At 41.2% G+C, this 14,912-nt stretch overlaps 1 protein-coding gene across 4 annotated transcripts in view; it reads left to right on the plus strand.

The window, feature by feature from the left end:
- The window catches only part of fxr1 (FMR1 autosomal homolog 1), a 110,741-nt gene that overhangs the window by 74,794 nt on the left and 21,035 nt on the right, over nt 1-14,912 (plus strand). For all 4 annotated transcript variants that reach the window (XM_072572432.1, XM_072572433.1, XM_072572434.1 and 1 more), the window contains exons 12-13: nt 1,879-2,077; nt 11,653-11,862. In XM_072572432.1, the coding sequence (XP_072428533.1) occupies nt 1,879-2,077; nt 11,653-11,862 (409 nt within the window). The remainder of the gene's footprint in view (nt 1-1,878; nt 2,078-11,652; nt 11,863-14,912) is intronic.

The raw sequence follows: 14,912 nt of genomic DNA on the forward strand, positions 1-14,912 counted from the left end.
ATATTCAGAATAAAGTCTAGACCCCAACTTCTCTTTTTTTTAAGGTAAGTGTAAGAAGTGTTGTTCGAGATGTAGTTCAGCTGTTCAGACTACTAGATTTGAAGCAAAATACACTTTATTTTAACTGTAGTGTAAGAATGCAGCAAAAGAAGGAAGAACTTTGAATAGCTTAACTCAATTGGAGACTATTTTACAACTAAACGGGTAACTGTTCCAATATAGTATCATCCATTGGCAAAAGGGAAGCTCAGAAAATTAGATTGTCTCATGTGCAACTCCAGCAGCAGGAGGGGAAAAAACATCCTGAAAACTGAGCGTATCAGGGAGAGATGTACTGCAGCGTCCAAAACCCAGCTGAGATTGACTGCTACTGAAACCTTGGGTTCTGTGGGAGCTCGACTCCATCCACTCAGGTTGCTTCTATTGTTCTAACTTCTAAAAAAAAACTAAAGCCTCACAAGCTGTTTACTTTGAGTTTTCAATAGATAGCACTTCACCTCTGCCTCAAAACCTCTCTTCAAAAAAAAGTAAGAAATGCATCTCTTAAAGCCATAGTATCGTTACAATAGTAAGTTTGCAGATGACCCAAAATCGATGGTGTAGTGGACATTGAAGGAGGTTGAGTACAACAAGGACGTGGATCAGATGGGCCAGTAGGCCGAGGAGTTTATCACAGAATCCTTACAGTATAGAAGTAGGCCATTCAGTCCATGATGTCCTCTAAAGAGCATCCCACCCAGACCCACCCTTGACCCCCTCCCCAATCCCTATAACACTGTATTTCCCAAGACTGATCCACCTAGCCTGCATGTTCCTGGACATTATGGGCAAATTAGCATGGACAATCCACCTAAACTGCAAATCTTTGAACTGTGGGAAGAAACCAGAGCACCTGGAGGAAACCCACAGACACATGGAGAATGTGCAAACTCCACACAGTCAGTCGCCTGAGGCTGGAATCAAACCTGGGTCCCTGGCACTGTGAGGCAGTAGTCCAAACACTGATCCACCTAATTTAGATAAATGTTGCATTTTTGGAAGGGCAAATCAGGGTAGGACTTCTACACTTAGTGGTAATGTCCTGGGGAGTGCAGGTTCACAGTCCCTTGAAGGTGGAGTCTCAGCTAGACTTGGTAGTGAAGAAGACATTTGGTAAATTTGCTTTTAATGGTCAGTGCATTGAGTATAGGAGTTGGGATGTCATCTGGTAGCTGCACAGGATATTGGTTAGGCCACTTTTGGAATACAGTATTCAGTTCTGGTCTCCCTGCTGAAGGAAAGGTGTTGTGAAACTTGAATGGGTTCAGGAAAAACTTACAAAGATGTTGCCTGTGTTGGATCGTGTGAGTGATAGGGAGAGGCTGACTAGGTTGGGGCTGTTTTCCTAGAGTGTTCGAGGCTGAGGGGTCACCTTTATGGAGGCTTACAAAATCATGAACACTGACAGGGTGAATAGCCTAGACCTTTTTATCTGGCTGGGGCAATCCAAGCCTTGAGGGCTTAGATTAAAGGTGAGAGGAGAAAGATTTAAGAGGTACATAATGGGCAACTTTTTCACGCAGAGGATGATGTGTGTATGGAATGAGCTGCCAAAGGAAGTTGTGGAAGCTGGTATAATTACAACATTTAAAAGGCATCTGGATGGGTATATGAATAGGAAGGGTTAAGAGGGATATGGGGCAAGTGCAGGCAAATGGGATTAGATTAATTTAGGATATCTGGTTGGTGTGGGCGAGTTGGACCGATGGGTCTATCTCCATATTGTACAGCTCTGACTCTAAATATTTTTCCTTATCAATATCAATGACACAATACCATGACTTGCTCAAATAGGTTAAGGGATAGTGATTTAATTTATCTTACATTTGCCTATTTTAGGAAGTAGAACAACTGAGACTGGACCGTTTGCAAATTGATGAGCAACTTCGACAGATTGGTATGGGATATCGGCCAGTGACAAGTCGGCCAGAGAAAGATAAGGGCTATACTACAGACGAGAGTACTGCTTCCTCAGTTCATGCCAGCAGATCATATCGTGGCCGTGGTCGTCGAGGGCCAAATTATACGTCTGGTTATGGTAATTTCGTTTCTTATTTTTCGTGTTGGTTTGGCTAAGATGCTTCAACTGACAAGTATTTATTCAATAGGGAGTGGTTGTAAAATGACGTAAATGATTGTTTATATATAGGATATAAAACAGTTTTACATTAATAAGGAAAACCGAAGAAAACTGCTCACTGAAACCAAAACATTAACTCTGATTTCTAGTCATAGATGCTGAGCCTTCCCAGCTATTTGATTTCCAGCATCCGCCATTCATTTGGTGAAGTCTCACCATAGCCTTGCTCCTTGCTACCTCTAACTCCTTCAATCTAATGATCCTTTCTGCATACTTCATTCGTCTGATCTCTGTGCATAAGTGTTTTCCCTTTGCATTCATAATGTAAACAAAAACAGACATTGCTGGAAAAGCTCAGTAGGTCTGACAGCATGAGTGGAGTGAAATCAGAGTTAACGTTTTGGTTTCACTGAACTGCAGGGCCTTTCCAGCAATTTCTGTTTTTGATTACATTATGAATGCAAGGGAAGAGTTTGCAGAATAGTTTCATCTATTGTCTAACCTTCTTTGAAAAAGAAAATTTGAAGGATGACAAATCTGATCCTCAAAGAAATGAGCAAGTTATGATATAAGTCAGTTGGACTTCCATCTTTTATCATAAAAGATAAGATAGAAAATACTTGAGATAGAGATCAGTGTAATGAAGTATGTAGAGAAGATCATTCAATTGAAAGAGGTTACAGAGGTAGGGAGGAACAAGGCTATGCAGAGACATCATTATTACAACAAATACATAAAATTCAATGATGTGCGAAGAAGAAACCAATATAAATTCATGACGGGGGAGTTATGACTGAGTTAAGTTACATGAAGCATAATCCTGAGCAACTGGATTTTGGTCAAACTGAAGAATTTATGAAGAGCAGAAAATGCAGGGGGCAGATACCTCAGCTATCCAGATAGCTAGTGCATGAATCTTGTTAATGCCAACAGCATGGAGTTTGAACCCCATTTTGACTGAGGTAGACTTCGGGTCAACCTTCTTCTCACCCTATGAGTAGTAAAAGCTATGTCACTTTGCCATGGTTAGGCTAATCATTGCCAAAGACCTGCCTTCGGGCAGAGAACTTGGGAGCTGGAAAAAAGATCTTCGAGAGGTTTAGGCTAGAAATAGGAGGGAAAAATGTTCTAGCAACAATTAGAATTTGGAAATGATGTTGTAGAAATAGGTGTGAGTGGTCTTGAGAGTGAATAAGATGTAAACCTTGAAAGTGTGTTCTTGATCAAACAGAACATCAAAATCTTGTATGCCATCATTCAGCCTGGTCAAAGGAAGAGAGGAGAGTCAGTGGCAAGGATTGAGGAGGAGGTTAAAATGATAGTTTTCTTAATAGTTTGAGAAAGTTTTGCCATTGAACCAAAGTACAGGATGGAATAAAGCTGCGTCATGCTCATAATGCTTGTTTAAATACTTGACAGTAGGTGCAGGAGCAGGCCATTCTGCCCTTCGAGCCTGCACCACCATTCATTATGATCATGGCTGATCATCCTCAATCAGTATCCTGTTCCTGCCTTATCTCCATAACCCTTGATTCCACTATCCTTGAGAGCTCTATCCAACTCTTTCTTAAATGAATCCAGAGACTGGGCCTCCACTGCCCTCTGGGGCAGAGCATTCCACACACCCACCACTCTCTAGGTGAAGAAGTTTCTCCTCGTCTCTGTCCTAAATGGCCTACCCCTTATTTTTAAGCTGTGTCCTCTGGTTCAGGACTCACCCATCAGCGGAAACATGTTTCCTGCCTCCAGAGTGTCCAATAATCTTATACGTCTCAATCAGATCCCCTTTCTAAACTCAAGGGTATACAAGCCCAGTCGCTCCAATCTTTCAACATAAGATAGTCCCGCCATTCCAGGAATTGACCTCATGAATCTATGCTGCACTCCCTCAAAAGCCAGATTGTCTTTCCTCAAATTTGGAGACCAGAACTGCACACAATATTCCAGGTGTGGTCTCACCAGGGCCCTGTACAGCTGCAGAAGAACATCTTTGCTTCTATACTCAATCCCTCTTGTTATGAAAGCCAGCATGCTATTAGCTTTCTTCACTACCTGCTGTACCTGCATGCTTGCCTTCATTGACTGGTGCACAAGAATGCCCAGATCTCTTTGTACTGCCCTTTACCTAACTTGACTCCATTTAGGTAGTAATCTGCCTTCCTGTTCTTACCACCAAAGTGGATAACCATATATTTATCCACATTAAACTGCATCTGCCATGCATCTGTCCACTCACCTAACCTGTCCAGGTCACCTGTAATCTCCTAACATCCTCCTCACATTTCACCCTGCAACCCAGCTTTGTATCCTCAGCAAATTTGCTAATTTTACTATTAATACCATCTTCTACTATTTACCTTCCATTCCCTTAAATATCTATACAATCCTAGCTTAAAAAAAATTCCACATTATTTACTTAGTGGTCTACTTATCATCACCTAAATAAAGTAGCTAAATATAAATTTGGTACACCTTACCTAAAATAAAAGTGCTGGAGAAGCTAGGCATGGTCTAGCAGCTTCTGAGAAGAAGAAAGGAACAATTAACCTTTTGAGTCCAATATGACCTCTTTGCTGTTGAGGAAACATGGAAATATGAGGAGTTTCATGCTGTTGAAAAAGTGTGGAGGTGAAAGTAGAACAAAAGAGAATGGTTACAGGTTGGGAGATTAAAGATCACAGGTGTCATTGACCAAAAGGCAAGGAGAACAGAGTGGGTTCTTTCTTGATTATATGTTTTATTGAAATATGTCTCTTGATTAAACTAAAAATATAAGCCAGATGTATTAAGTTAGCCTGGAGCAGTGTCTTGTAGAGAAATAAGACGGTCCTATTTTCTGGGTCTGCAGATTTGAAGAACCAAAAATGGCTCTTGGCAGAGTGATATGCTCTTGTCGGATGTTGGTGTTTAAGGAGAGTTTACGTGTTTTGAGGATTATATCCGCAATAAATGCGGTTGGTTGCGAATCCTATCAGATTGAATGGAATGGTTGGAGCAGCGGTTAGAGGCAATGAGGAATTGCCAAGAGCAAGGAGGGTGTGATGGATGGCATATATAGGAAGAGAGAAAAGTCGCACAGTCACATAGATGGGTTAACTCTAGAAAAGGTAAGAGAGGTAGGCGGGTAGTGCAGGAGTCTTCTATGGCTGTCCGCATTTCAAACAATTTTTGGAAAATGTAGGGGGTGATGCATTCTCTGGGGAATGTAGCACGAACAGCCAAGTTTCTGGTATTGAGACTGGCTCTAATGCAATTTGGGGTACGCTGGGTTTGAAGAGATGGATTCTGTTAGGGGACTCCCTAGTCCGAGGCATAGCCAGACGTTTCTGTGGCCAGCAACGAAAGATCATAATGGTGTTCCCTCCATGGTGTCAGGATCAAGGATATCTCAGAGAGGGTGCTGAATGTTCTGAAGGGGGAAAGGGCCTAGCCAGATGTCATTGGCTCCAATGTGTACAATGTCATAGGAAGGGCAAAGGTTGAGGTTCTGAAGGGAGAATACAGAGTTAGGCAGGAATTTAAAAGGGGGGCCCTCGAGAGTAGTAATATCTGGATTACTCCGAGTGCTATGAGCTAGTGAGGGTAGGAATAGGAGGATCGAGCAGATGAATACATAGCTGAGGAGCTGATATGTGGGAGAAGGATTCACATTTTTGGATCATTGGAATCTCTTCTGAGGCAGAGGTGAGCTGGACAAGAAGGACGGATTGCATCTAAATTTGAAGCGGACTAATATACTGGCAGGGAGATTTACTAGACCTACTCAGGAGGATTAGAAGTAGTAAGGTAGGGGCATGGGACCTAGGGAGGTAGTGAGGAAAGTGATCAATCTGAGACTGGTACAGTTGAGAAAAGAAGCGAGTCAAACAGTCAGGACAGTTAGGGGCAAAGAGAACAAGATAGGATTGATAAACTGCATTTATTTCAATGCAAGGGCCCTAACAGGGAAGGCAGATGAACTCAGGGCATGGTTTAGGAACATGGGACTAGGAATAGCAATTAGGGAAACGTGGCTCTGGGGCAGACAAGACTGGCAGCTTAATGTTCCAGAATACAAATGCTACAGAAAGGGAGGCAAGAGGAGGGGGAGTGGTATTTTTGATAAGGGATAGCATTACAGCTGTACTGAGGGAGGATATTCCCAGGAATACATCCAGGGAAGTTACTTGGGTGGAACTGAGAAATAAGAAAGGGTTGATCACCTTATTGGGATTGTATTTGGATCCCCTAATAGTCGGAGGGAAATTGAGAAACAAATTTGTAAGGAGATCTCCGTTATCTAGAAGAATAATAGGGTGGTTATGGTAGGGAATTTAACTTTCTAAACATAGCCTGGAACTGCTATAGTGTTAAGGGTTTAAATGGAGGGGAATTTAAGTATGTACGAGAAAAGTTTGTGATTCAGTATGTGGGTGTACCTACAAGAGAAGTTGCAAAGCTTGACCTACTGTTGGGAAATAAGACTGGGCATGTGACTGAGGTGTCGGTGGGGGAGCACACTGGGGCCAGCGACCATTATTCTATTAGTTTTAAAATAGTGATGGAAAAGGATAGATCAGATCTAAAAGTTGAAGTTCAGAATTGGAGAAAGGCAATTCTAACAGTATTCGGCAAGAACGTTCAAATGTTGACTGGGGGCAGATGTTCACAGGTAAAGGGTCGGCTGGAAAATGGGAAACCTTCAGAAATGAGATGATGAGAATCCAGAGACAGAATATTCCTGTTAGGGTGAAAGGAAAGGCTGGTAGGTACAGAGAATGCTGGATGACCCCTAAAGGAATTGAGGGCTTGGTAAGAAAAAGAAGGAAGCATATGTAAGGTATAGACAGGATAGATCAAGTGAATCTGTGAAATATAAAGGCAGTAGGAGTATACTTAAGAGGGAAATCAGGAGGGCAAAAAGGGAGCATGAGATAGCTTTGGCAGATAGAGTTAAGGAGAATCCAAAGGGTTTTTACAAATACATTAAGGACAAAAGGGTAACATGGGAGATAATAGGGCACCTCAAAGATAAGCAAGATGGCCTTTGTGTGGAGCTGCAGGAGATTGGGGGAGACACTAAACAAGTATTTTGAATCCGTTTTTACTGTGGAAAAGGACATGGAAGATATAGAATGTAGGGAAATTGAAGGTAACATCTTGAAAAATGTCCATATTACCTAGCAGGAGGTGCTGGATATCTTGAAATACATAAAAGTGGATAAATCCCCAGGACCAGATCAGGTGTATCCTAGAACTCTGTGGAAAACTAGGGAAGTGATTGTTGGGCCTCTTGCTGAGATATTTGTGTCATTGATAGTCACAGGTGAGGTGCCGGAAGACTAGAGGTGGTGCCACTTTAAGAAAGTTGGTAAGGAAAAGCCAGGGAGCTATAGACCAGTGAGCCTGATGTCTGTTGTGGGCAAGTTGTTGGAGGGAATCCTGGGGGGACAGGATGTAGTTGTATTTGGAAAGGCAAGGACTGATTAGGGATAGTCAACATGCTTTGTGTGTGGGAAATTATGTCTCACAAACTTGATTGAGTTTTTTGAAGTAGTAACAAAGAAGATTGATGAGGGCAGAGCTGTAGACATGATCTATATGGACTTCAGTGAGGCGTTCGACAAGGTTCCCCGTGGGAGACTGGTTAACAAGGTTAGATCTCACGGAATACAGGGAGAACTTGCCATTTGGATACAGAACTGGCTCAAAGGTAGAAGACAGAGGGTGGTGGTGGTGGATTGTTTTTCATACTGGAGGCCTGTGACCAGTGGAGTGCTGGTCCACCAGTTGGGTCCACTACTTTTGGTTATTTGTATAAATTATTTGGATGTGAGCTTGAGAGGTATAGTTAGTAGGTTTGCAGATGACACCAAAATTAGAAGTGTAGTGGAACGCGAAGAAGGTTATCTCAGATTACAACAGGATCTTGATCATGTGAGCCATTGGGGCTGAATAGTGGCAGATGGAGTTTAATTTCAATAAAGCGAGGTGCTGCATTTTGGGAAAGTAAATCTTAGCAGGACTTATATACTTAATGGTAAGGTCCTAGGGAGTGTTACTGAACAAAGAGACCTTGGAGTGCAGGTTCATAGCTCCTTGAAAGTGGAGTCACAGGTAGATCGGATAGTGAAGAAGGTGTTTGGTATGCTTTCCTTTATTGGTCAGAGTTTGGAGTACAGGACATTGCTTAGGCCACTGTTGGAATATTGCGTGCAATTTTGGATTCCTTCTTATCGGAAAGATGTTGTGAAACTTGAAAGGTTTCAGAAAAAATTACAAGGATGTTGCCAGAGTTGGAGGATTTGAGGTTTGGGAGAGGTTGAATAGGCTATGGCTCTTTTCCCTGGGGTGTCTGAGGCTGAGGGATGACCTTTGTAGAGGTTTATTAAATCATGAGGGGCATGGATAAGGTCTTTTCTCTAGGGTGGGGGAGTCCAGAACTGGAGGGTACAGATTTAGGGTGAGAGAGGAAAAATATAAGAGTCCTAAGGGGCAACCTTTTCACACAGGGTGGTAAGTGTATGGAATGAGCTGCCAGAGGAAGTGGTGAAGGCTGGTACAGTTGAAACATTTAAAAGGCATCTGGATGGATATATGAATAGGAAGGGTTTGGAGGGATCTAGGCCGGGTACTGGCAGGTGAGACTAGATTGGGTTGGGATATCTGGTCGGCATGAATGAGTTGGATCGAAGGGTCTGTTTCCATGCTGTACATCTCTATGACTTTGTGAGAATGGTAACTGTCAATAAGGGATGAAGTGTTGCTCTGGGGGAAGAGGTTAATAACAAAAGAAAGGTAGCTCTGATTAAAACTTTAACCACAAGCTACTGAAGCTGGGAACATCAAACTGGAGGACAGAATTCATGGTCTATGTACTTTATCTCTTCATCTTGAACCAATGGCTCCCGGTTCTCGAGTTTGTGGCAGTATTCACTTTCCCTGTTCCTTAGTCAATATAATAGTTCATTTGACTTTACCCCAGAATAAACAAAGGGTCTTTAAACTTGTCAACAGATGAAATGTTTTGAGCTGTGAATTAGTTCTGTTGATCCTTTCGCATATTACTACTAATGCCTGGGTATTCTCAATATATTGCCATCATCAAAGTTTTAAGCACTTCAGCTATAGCTACATTGATTCCTCTTGCATTTAGCTTGTCACTTTGAATTTGTATTTGGCCTTTTCAGCTAAATATCTCCATATTCATCAGAACTGTTCAAATAAAGGAATAGTAGTTGGCCTTTCAGAGCTTTGATCCTGTTTCACATTGTGAGATTTTAGCTGATATGTACTTGATTACCATTCAGACCTTTTTTTGTCTTTTACCTGACAACATATTAATGTTGGTTTTAAATTTCAAATGGCACAACATCCACAGCCTTTTGAAAAATTTTCACATGTGCAAATGATATTTTTTGATTTAATTTCTAACTAGACTAAGCTAAAGGTTATGCTAAAATCCATTGTTCCAGTGGTTCAGGGCCCAAAACTAATTGCAGTAATTCAAGTGGATTCTGAGGACAGCTTTGTAAGATTAGGGTGTCACTTCCTCACTTCCTATTTCAATCTTCTTTAAAGCTATTACTTTAGTACCGGGACACTAATTTGTAATTATTTAATGCTTGCATTTTCTTTGTAAACACTTTTTATTTCTCCTTTTACAGCTCTTCGTTTATACCATATAAGAATATGTTCAACTTTATCTACCTTGAATTTGAAAACAGTTGACTTCTCACTTTCTAATTTTGAATTATACCTGCAAAAGTATTAGCCACTCACTCATTCTGCCTGTCTCTTTGAAACTTCAAATTCTCAACTATACAACCTATGTGCCTCCTAGTAGTGTTATCTGCAAACTAGGATAAATCATTCTTATTTTTTATTAAAAGTTGTTGCGATCCCCAACAAGACCACTACTTTAAGAAAAGTATCTGGTATTTCAGATATTTTCTTTACTGAAAGAATGGAGGCACATGATTCCACTGTTCAAAACCAACATTTTATCATAAAAGAGTCAAACAAAGCAAGCACTGAATACAGTCCTTGATATTCTTCCAAATTGATTTCGCTAAAAGTTGCTGAATCATCCTTGTGCACTAATCACCTGTGCGCACGTTATTAAAAACCTTGCGGAGTTCTAAGTAGAAGAAATCTAAAATTTTCCATTGTTAAAATCTGTAAAATCCTCCAAAGGCCATCATTAAATCTGCTGCTCAAGAACACCTGCTGACTTCCACTTCATACATTATACCTGTTCAGATTTTTATTTTTCCATCTTTCAGAATGCTTCCCTATATTTTACCTACCATTTATTTTTGGCTCATTAGTGTGAAGATTCCCAAATAATCCTCCTGCCCTTTTAATAAAGTTTAAGGTTTTAAAAAAATTATTGGTTGGAATCTGGGTGTGACTTTGTCACCACTCTTAAACTGAGTGGCTTGCCAGGCAATGTTTAAGAGTGGTTCAGAGTCAATCACACATGGTCTTTTAGTCCCACGTATGGCAGATTGGGAAAGGAATGGCAGAGTCTCTTTCCTGAAGGACACTTAAGTGAAACTATCAATTGTTTGATTAGATTAGATTAGATTCCCTACAGTGTGGAAACAGGCCCTTTGGCCCAACAAGTCTACACCGACCCCCTGACTAATGTACCTAACGCTATGGGCAATTTAGCATGGCCAATTCACCTGACCTGTACATCTTTAGACTGTGGGAGGAAACCGGACCACCTGGAGGAAACCCACACAGACACTGAGAGAATGTGCAAACTCCAAACAGCCAGTCACCTGAGTTCGGAATTGAACCTGGGACCCTGGTGCTGTGAGGTAGCAGTGCTGAGAGTAGCTTTATGTTTCAGGTCTGTTGGCTGTTTTTAAATTTTGCCAGTTGTCATGGTAGAATTTGGATCCATGTTCCCAGAGCATTAGCTGGACCTCCGATTAGTAACACAGTGAGGTTAGCATAATTTCTCACTGGGTCAGGCTCTCGCTCTCGCTGGCTCGCAAGCTGTCTCTGTCTCAGTTTCTCTTGGTTTTTGGCTTGCTCTGTCTTGGTCCTTCCTCTGCCCTCCCACCAAAAAAAGGTGTTTTTTTGAGTCATTACATATGTCAGTGCAAATATCAACTTCTATAAAAACATATAAATTGAAATGATTTTGTAATTTAGAATACAAAAGCAAGGTGGTAGTCTTTGCTTTGTATAAGACAAAATGGAACTTTATGAAACGTTATGGTCAGAGTATAAAATAGCAATTAAAAGAACGTAGTGGAGGTTCATTATAATATTCCAAGGATAAGTGGTTATTGTAATGGGGAAAGACATGAAAATATTTGGATTTTCACCAGAGCTGGGCTCAAAAGATGATAAAAGTTTTCAAGATTATGTAGCTTCTCAGAACAGTACTGAGTTGATTTCTGCTGGTCAATATTGTAATAAACCACAGGTTTAAGGTACTAACAGTATTTTAAAACTGCTAATACAGCATTTGTCTGCTTGGGCAACACTGAAAAGAGATTCAAATTATGTTCACAATTAGTTTGTTGTTTGTGCAGGTACAAATTCAGAATTATCAAATGCTTCAGAGACTGAATCTGAAAAAAGGGATGAATTAAGTGATTGGTCACAGGCTGCTGAAGATGACCGGGATGCAAGACCATATCGTGATAGTCGAAGGCGGCCTGGAGCAGGGAGAGGGCGAGGTGGAGGACAGTCCAACAGAGGTCGTGGGGGATCACGAGGTGGAAATTCATCCATTAGCTCAGGCAAGTTTGTGAATGATTTTAGCCCATTTTAGCCTGAAGATAGTATTTTGATTACATTTAACCAACTGTCGTTATACAGCTCAATCAGATTAATGTTGAATTTGGAAAAAGCAGTTTTATTCACATGTTTTCATTCATTGATGTCCATCTGTCTCATCTTGACAATCTGGCTGGTACCCTGTTTGAGCTATTAATTTCAGTTAATACTCCCAGTTCTGATATCTTAGTAACCTGATTTAAATTCTTCATTACCCACCTCTTAATTTGAAATAAATGAGTTTGAAATGAAAAGATAATAGTCACCGATCAGTCACTTAGTTTTCTATGGTGGGATAGTTTGATTTTCTTTTGTGATGTCTCACCAGTCTGGCAGAGACTTTCTTATTCTATTTGTAGCTCATTTTACTTTCCCCCCCCCCCCCCCCCCCCCCCCACTGTGCTTTCTTCTCCCCTGCTACTCTTGCAGTAAGACAATTTCACCATTGCAGTGCAAGAGCATTTCCCTCATATGAAACTTGGTAAGTGATTAGTGTCTTCAGCTGTTAAGACATAAGGAATTATATTGCATAACTTCACTGCACATCTGAAGTCATATGGGTGGAACCAAAAAATAAGAACAGGATGATCACCTTATTGGGATTGTTTTGCAGGCACCCTTCAAATATCAGCAGGAAATTGAGATGCAAATATGTAAGGAAATCTTGGATATCTGTAAGAATAACAGGGTTGTAATGGTGAGGGATTTTAACTTTCCAAGCGTAGACTGGCACTGCCATAGTGTTAAGGGCTTGGATGGAGAGGAATTTGAGTATGTACAAGAATTTTTTTTTTAATTAATATGTGGATGTACCTATTAGTGAAGGAGCAAACCATGACCACCTCTTGGGAAATAAGCAGGACAGTAGCTGAGGTAACAGTGGGAGAACACCTTGGGGAAAGTGATCATAATACCATTTGTTTTAAAATAGTTACAGAAAAGGATAGACCTGATCTTAAAAGTTAAAGTTCTAAATTGGATTAAGGCCAATAATGACAATATTAGGTAGGAACTTTCAAAAATTGATTGGGGAAGGCTGCTCACAAGTAGAGAGTTGGTTGGAAAGTGGAAGGCATTCAAAATTAGATAGCAAGAGTCCAGAGACCATATCTTCCTGTTAGTGTGAAGGGCAATACTGGTAGGGGTAGGGATTGCTGGATAAATAGAGAAATTGAGGCTCTGGTCAAGAAAGAGGAGGAGGCATGTATCAGGTATAGACAGCTGGGATCGAGTGAATCCCTAGAGGAATATAAGGGCACTGGACGACTATAGGTAAGTCAGGAGGGCAAATTAGAGGACATGGCTTTGGCAAATAGGGTTGAGGAGAATCCAAAGGGATTCTACAAATATGTAAAGGACAAAAGGGTAACGAGGGGGACACTCGAGCCCATCAAAGGTCAATGATGCTGTCTGTGTGGAACCACAGGAGATACTAAACGAATATTTTTTGTCCGTATTTACTGTAGAAAAGGACATGGAAGCTAGGGAACTTTGGAAGATAAATAGTGATGTCTTGAAAAGTGTCCGTATTACAGAAGAGGTGTTAGTGGTCTTAAAATGCATCAAGTTAATCCCTCGGACCTGATCAAGTGTTTTCTGGAGCATTGTGGCAAGCTTGGGAAGAGATTGCTGGGACCCTTGCTGACATATCTGTATCATCAATAGTCGTGGGTGAGGTGCCAGAAGACTGGAGGATAGCTAATGTGGTGCAATTATTTAAGGAAAGTGGTAAGAGCAAGGCAGGGAACTATAGACTCTTGAGCCTTGTGTCAGTGGTGGGTAAGTAGTTGGAAGGATATATCACAAATAGTCAGCTGAGATTGAATGAATCACTAGGGACAGGATTTATATGCATTTGGAAAGATAAGGATTGATTAGGGATAGTCAACGTGACTGTGCTTTGATAAGGTTCCGCATGGTAGACTAATTAGCAAGATTAGATTGCATGGTATCCAGGGGTAGCTAGTTAATTGAATATAAAACTAGCTTGAATGTTGGAGATGTGTTGGTGGGCGGTTGTTTTTCTGACTGGAAGCCTGTGACCAGCAGTGTGCCGCAAGGATCAATGCTGTTTCCTCTGTTTATTGTTATTAAGATAAATGATTTGAATGTGAATGTAGGAGATACGGTTAGTAAGTTTGCAGATGATGCCAAAGTAGGTGGTGTTGTGGTTAGTGAAGAAGGTTAATGCAGATTGCAATGGGACCTTGATCAAATGGGCCATTAGGAGTAGGAATAGCAGATGAAGTTTAATTGCATTTTGGTGAGGCAGATCAGGGCAGGACTTATGTAGCTAATGGTAGTGCCCTGGTGAGTGTTGCTGAACAAAGACACCTAGGGGTGCAAGTGCACAATTCCTTGCAAGTAGAGTTGTAGGTAGACAGGATGGTGAAGAAAGAGTTTGGCACGCTTGCCATCATTGGTCAGGGCAATGTGTATTGGAGTTGGGACATCATGTTGCGGCTGTATGGGACATTGGTGAGGCCACTTTCAGAATTCTGTGTTCAATTCTGGCCTCCCTGCTATAGGAAAGATTTTGTGAGGCTTGAAAGAGTTCAGAAAAGAATTTACAAGAATGCTGCTGGGAGTGGAAAGTTTGAGCTTTCTGGAAAGGCTGAACGGACATTTTGTTGCCACTGGAGTGTCATCGGCTCAGGGGTGACCCTGTAGAGGTTTATAGAATCATGAGAAGCATGAATAGGGTGAATAGTTAAGGTCTTTTACCTGGGATAGTCGAGTCCAAAACTAGAGTGCATAGGTTTTAAAGTAAGGGGATAGATTTGAAGAGGACCTGAGGGGCACCATCACAAAGAAGATGGTGCATGTATGGAACAAACTGCTGGAGGGGTTGGAGGCTGGTACAGTTACAACATTTAAAAGGCATCTGGATGGTACATGAATTGGAAGGGATTAGAGGGATATGGGCCAAATGCTGGCAAATGGGAATAGATCAGTTTCAGATATTTGGTCAGTACAGACAAGTTGGACCAAAGGATCTGTTTCCATGCTGTAT

This window comes from Chiloscyllium punctatum, chromosome 6 (genome assembly GCF_047496795.1).
Source record: "Chiloscyllium punctatum isolate Juve2018m chromosome 6, sChiPun1.3, whole genome shotgun sequence".
Classification (NCBI taxonomy): Eukaryota; Metazoa; Chordata; class Chondrichthyes; order Orectolobiformes; family Hemiscylliidae; genus Chiloscyllium; species Chiloscyllium punctatum.